This window comes from Carassius auratus, chromosome 16, assembly GCF_003368295.1.
Source record: "Carassius auratus strain Wakin chromosome 16, ASM336829v1, whole genome shotgun sequence".
NCBI lineage: Eukaryota > Metazoa > Chordata > Actinopteri > Cypriniformes > Cyprinidae > Carassius > Carassius auratus.
In genome coordinates this window covers 25,193,035-25,199,499 of record NC_039258.1, presented here as the reverse complement: position 1 = coordinate 25,199,499, position 6,465 = coordinate 25,193,035, and the positions used below count along the sequence as shown (strand labels likewise).

The 6,465-nt window shown below is 41.2% G+C and overlaps 1 protein-coding gene across 1 annotated transcript; it reads left to right on the top strand.

Moving 5' to 3' along the window:
- The first annotated feature begins 3,806 nt into the window (after positions 1–3,806).
- On the top strand, positions 3,807–6,173 carry LOC113115643 (histidine-rich protein PFHRP-II-like). The gene is made up of 2 exons (XM_026283175.1): positions 3,807–3,900; positions 5,224–6,173. The coding sequence occupies exons 1-2, from the start codon at positions 3,807–3,809 to the stop codon at positions 6,171–6,173; spliced, it is 1,044 nt and encodes a 347-aa protein (XP_026138960.1).
- Positions 6,174–6,465: the final 292 nt, after the last annotated feature.

Below are 6,465 nucleotides of genomic sequence, written 5' to 3'. Positions count from 1 at the left end.
CGGTGGCGCTGTCACAAAAATACTAGGGTTCTAAAGCTGCGGTCACAGAATTGCGGTCCTGTAACTGCAGCCTCCGGTTGTGCATTAATACCCTTCTCGCTGCAGGAAGGGATGACTGCAGGGAGGAAAATAAGGCATTAAATATCCTATCTGCTGCAAAATTTACAGCAACACAACTATGCCAGGCTACTCACCAATTGTGCAGCCCGTCTTGGTCGTTTATTTGGGTCTTCTTCATTACCAGTCCTTCTCCATCGTTTTCCAGGTTTTCGTCTGGTCATTTTGACACTCCAATACTATTTAAATACAGACCCAAGTTGATGGAATATACAGTGGAACTTTTTGTAAAAGTAAAACTCTATATTCTGATGAAGCATTTATTCAGCAACAGAGGTTTACATCTAATCAGCTCTTTAGTAAACAGAAATACATTTTTTAGAAAGTGTCAATTTTCCTCTTCCAATTTTCTCTGTTAATTTCTTTGTACCATTTTGATTTCCCCCTACGATAAATAAAGTTTCTCTTATTTTATCACTTCTACTTTCACTTGTTTATTCTTCATCTTGCATGAATTCTCTCTCCTAATTGGATAAAATGAATATCCCGAAAATGCATTTTCTGTTTACTGAACAGCAGGGGGAATCAGGGAGACTACGATCATTTTAACAATAATAGCAATAACTGGTATCAGAAATAATATAGAGCTGTTTTAATACTCGGCTACTGCACTGTTATGTACCACAATTTCAAAATCTTAAGTCAAACTACAAAATAATTATTAACATCATATTCTTTAAGTACCAAAAGTATTGATCATTGATGATCAATTGATCACCAAAATGTAAATTTAATGCAAGTTATTTGTATTACTAACTCATGTAAATTATACCTCCTGATATTTTTATAAATAAACTATTAATTATGTAGAACCATGAAATATAAATGATCAAGAACAAATACATATCGGCTTATGATCACCATTGAATGAATACCAGATTTTCAATGTCACTAAGACATGTTTTGTGCCAAATAATTCAACAAATACACACGTGTATTTCTCGTATGTTTTGACATTTCTGAAAAGTCTGAAGTCTAGGATATTTGTAACCATAGATATATATAGCGAGTTGTAATTATTTTAATAAAGAATAGAGTTCTGCTAGTCTGGGTAAACCCTGCCCTCTCTGCCGGCGATTTGATTCTTGAACTTGGTCTGGTGATAGCCAGACTAGAGTTCTGTAGACAAACATTAACAGTAGGCCTATTAGCTAGGTGTAGCTAAGTAACGTTAGCATAGCTAGTGGTAGCCCCTTGAATGTGGCATTCGCAATGCGGTGACATTACTCCAAGAATCCTACCTCATGTGTGATAAAAGTGTCCGTTATTACTATTACCACTATTATTACTTACTGTTAGTCGTTATCCTTTACAGAGAGCTTTGCTGTTTCTTCCAAACCGAGCCATTTCTGCCCCACACTCCACGCAGTAACCGCCGAAAAAGAAGAAGAAGCTGAACGTTGCACGCGCGGGAGACGTGACCGGTAGCGCCAAGACCCGCCCTACGAAGCAGCTCATTGCATGACTCACGAATCACGATTGATTAGACTTTTCACCTCAAGTGGTTAAGGGTTAGGATAGCGGATTGGTCAGGGGATAGGACCTGAACAAATACAATTTTTGTTATCTTTTTTAAAGAATACAGGGCTTTTATAAAAATGTAATAGTATAAAGGAAATATAATCTGTGGGTATACTCCAGTCCAGCGGTGGCGGTAATACAACAACAAGTTGTCACCCGCCAGATAAAAATAGAAGAAGAAGAAGAAGAAGATTGGCGGGCGGGTCTTGGCGCCAATTCGTAATTTCGCTGGGGTGAGAAAAGTGCGTTGGTCTCTGCTGCACCACCTGTTGGATTTTGCCCCTGCCACACCTAAGAGGTAAGAATGAAATTATTTTGACATTATCATATTAATGGAAGGTGGGGATTAGGTAATTAGGTGTCTGTCCAACAAGTAATTGACAAAGAAACTCCGAACTGTATTCAGCCCGTCGATAATGGGATGGTTGGCTAAGTTAGCTAATGGCTAATGTTAGGTTCTACGTTGCATATCAAACTGGAGGTCCTTGAAATGAAAACAGTTTGAGAACTGGCGATCGTTGGATCTTAATTGGGGAAGCTGAGCTCATATTAATGACCGGACTGGAAGAAACAGGAGGGTGTCGCACGCTGAGTTGGGCCGGTTGATCTTAACTTGCTAGGGCGGGTTCATGTTACGCTCGGGACTGGAGCTTATGGAACGGGCCGCAACGCACAAAACCCAATATGTAGGGCTGGGACAACGCATCCAGGTCATCGATGACGTCGACGCAAAATATGCACATTGATTAGTCAACCTGTTTTTATTTCTCTAAAAAACGTTTACAAAACGTTTACCTTATGTGCGCTGAATATACGCGATGGCCGGATCAACATTCTGTCCAACGTTATATAACCAATCCAGGGGTTTTTCTCAGGCGGCAAGGAACTCGACCGGAAGTTGAAGTCGGGTGGGGGCTGCCATCTTTTAGCAGAACTTCACTTGCGTTAGCATTCCCATTGACTCCCATTCATTTTGGCGTCACTTTGACAGCGAATAACTTTACATCTGAGGCGTTTAAAGACTCCGTTTGTCCATTATTTATTTCTAAAGATACACGACAATGTATAAAGGGCTCCATTACCTTCTAAGTTACATTATGGCCCCGTACAAACAGTTTTTGTAAAAAATAGGCTAACGATTGCATCATAACCACTTGACTCTCTGTCGCATTACTGTACAAACAGGAGGAGAAGCTCGCAGGCAATTATTAATTAAATAATTAATCAGAATACTTACTCCTGCTCACTCACGACAAAGAACTCCCCGCTCAAGCTCGCCTTCTCTGCAAGATTAACGATGGCAGTTTGCACGCACAGCCACTAGAAGATTTACATCTGTCAGACAGGTTGCTAACGTCGTCAAGCTTCATTTTAGTCTGCGCGTCAGAAACGGAAGTGCTAAAAAACGCTAAAAATGGGCTTCACTTGTCTCAATTGAGTTCCAATGGGGTCGCTGTGTCCATTTCTTTTACTGTCTATGGTTTTTCTGCATTGATCTTTTTTTGGCAGCTGTCAAAGCCTTATTTGATCGGTGAGTGATGTAGAATAGAATGACTGCTGCGCCTGACAGGGCACGTACGAGAGAGAGCCCCGGCTGTGTGCGCTCACTCACAGTCTTCAAACAACACGAGCGCTTCTTGCTCTCTCTCTCCCTTGTGCATATTAATCAAAATCATTAAACACGATAGAAAAAGGGCGAAACACCGAAGTTTCACGCGCAGATGTTCATTTATTTTATTCATTTTCTTTGACTGTGAAATTCTAGGGTATGGCAATTCTTGAAAAACATGAATTGATTTGACTTTTGATTAAAAAAAAATAAAGATCACGATTTAATGAAATTTAAATTTGATTTAGTTGACTGGACTTGCCCTCCTATTTTTGCTCTACACTAGCTAAATATCTCTGAAATTTCAGATCTGCAAGTTCATAAATATCGTGTCACGAGTACCTATGTTGTGAGCAGATTTTCGGCAAAAGCCCACCCAAGAATAGGCATGCTATCATGGTTCATGATCTTTAAATTATTTTAATCTTGGTGGTTTTATAGGTATATATTTTGCTCATTTTGATACCATTCTTGCCTCAAAGATATGAAGTGAATTAGGTTAAAATAGTGTATTATACTTAGCGTTAATGATCTAAAATGTATTTTTTTCATTAACAGGATGGAGAAAAACAAAGTGCTGGCAAAAAAGAGGCTACAGGTTCCCACTCAGAAAATGAAGGACCTGAGCTCCCCTCTCCCAAATGAGCAATCTGGTAAGTATTAACGTAATAGTTTCTGTTATATACGGGGGTAATAATCATAACATTTTTGTCCAAGTAATGTCTAAAAATACCAGTCTAAATTGTTGTGGCCAAATAGAAATAAAAATTAAACATTCTCTCTCTCTCTCTCTCTCTCTCTCTCCCAGGGTGTGTTACATTTGTCAGATGGGAGGATGGTTATACCGGCAAAATCTTTAAAGGATCTGACATTTTGGCAAGAGATGAGGCTCCTGTGCAGCTGCAAGATCTTAGATCAGGAGACCCTGTTTTAGCAAAGTGGTCAGATGGTAAATTTTGTAAGGCCACTGTTGAATATATTTCAGGGGAAGATCAGGCTGCCAAAAGGCCAAAAGGCCACAAACTCCACAGGAGTCCTTTTTAAATATGTTAAAAGGCGATGAGCCATCAGACATAATGCCAGGGTCTGACACCATTATAATAGATAGGAGCCCACTGCCTGAGCATGGCGAGAAAATCCCATCGCTGAATCCATCACCTGACGGGGGACATGCAACAGGCCGCAACACAGCTGGACCACCACCCTATGGGTAGGTATGTCATAATTATTACATAATCGCCTGGGCCCATGAGTTCAACACTTTTTATCATTATCTGATCAGATTTGGCAAAGTTCAAAACCCAAAATAAACAGCATTAGGATAACTCTGTTATCCAATCTATGATAATAGAATAGGCTATATGCACAGCTCCACTACTTCCTGAACTTAAGGCTGCTTTTTTATTTCCTGCCTTACATTATTGGACAAACTGATTAATCCACGTGTGTATGAGTCACAATGGTCAGACACAAGTGGATTAATCAGTTTGTCCAATAATGTAAGACAGGAAACAAAGGAGCTGCCTTAAATTCAGGAAGTAGTGGAGCTGTGCGTAGAGCCCATTACTGTATTTCAATAAATAGTATGTGAATGACTCGTGGGCCCTGATGAAAATTATTTGCTATTATTTTTGCTTAATGATCAGAATCGTTTACGTTCATCTTTTTACGAGCTCACGTCACAACATATTGTGATCTTGTTGTTCAGCTATTTCCAGTATTGAAATGTTTTATGTTTTTAAAATATAAAATTATTATAAATATGGCAGATTTTGGTCATAGTACATTTATTTTCATTATTGTGACTGGCCATCATATACATAAAAAAAAGAGTAGACAGCCCCAGTTGTCAAGGCAGCAACTACCTTTCATTTATGTCTATGCCAGTCAGTTCTTTGTAGTTATTGGTCAAATCTCTTCTGGGCAATTTGAGTTTACAGAAATGTCATCTCTGGTTCCATGTAATTTTATTATAGCTCTGCCAAAGGGGGGAACATTGGTCCATCACCCTACAGAGGCCATACACCCAGCCCATCACCGTACAGCCTCAACACCTCTGGTCCATCACCTGGTGGAGGCCATGCAGCCAGCCCATCAGCGTACAGCCTCAACACCATTGGTCCATCACCCTTCAGAGGTCATACACCCAGCCCATCACCATACAGCCTCAACACCTCTGGTCCATCACCTGGCAGAGGCCATACACCCAGCCCATCACTGTATGATCTCAACACCTCTGGTCCATCACCTGGTGGAGGCCATACACCCAGTCCATCACTGTATGATCTCAACACCTCTGGTCCATCACCTGGTGGAGGCCATACACCCAGCCCATCACCGTACAGCCTCAACACCTCTGGTCCATCACCTGGCAGAGGCCATACACCCAGCCCATCACTGTATGATCTCAACACCTCTGGTCCATCACCTGGTGGAGGCCATACACCCAGCCCATCACTGTATGACCTCAACACCTCTGGTCCATCACCTGGTGGAGGCCATACACCCAGCCCATCACTGTATGATCTCAACACCTCTGGTCCATCACCTGGTGGAGGCCATACACCCAGTCCATCACTGTATGACCTCAACACCTCTGGTCCATCACCTTGGTGGAGGCCATACACCCAGTCCATCACTGTATGATCTCAACACCTCTGGTCCATCACCTGGTGAAGGCCATACACTCAGTCCATCACTGTATGATCTCAACACCTCTGGTCCATCACCTGGTGGAGGCCATACACTCAGCTCATCACCGTACAGCCTCAACACCTCTGGTCATCACCTGGTGGAGGCCATACACCCAGCCCATCACCGTATAGCCTCAACACCTCTGGTCCAACACCTGGCAGAGGCCATGCAGCCAGCCCGCAAGAAAATGCATGGACACCATGTCAGGATTGTAAGGGGGAGTTTGAAATAATCCTACAGGAAAAGAGAAGGATTGATGAAGTCATCTCGAGAATAGGCAAGTAATTTCTAATTGCTAATTCATTCGTGATGTAATTGTTCTGTACCTATATTAGTGATTGGCCCTTGAACACAACACTGTTTGAACTATCCTAGAAAAAAGGCAGAAAAGGGGGTTGTGGCGTTAAAAAGTATAAATGGAATGGGAAGGTTTATAAGCTAAGCTTATTTATTGCACATAATCCTTGATATTGTTAGCAGATTAGAAATAACACTTAACAATTAAATTATAGCAATAATATATT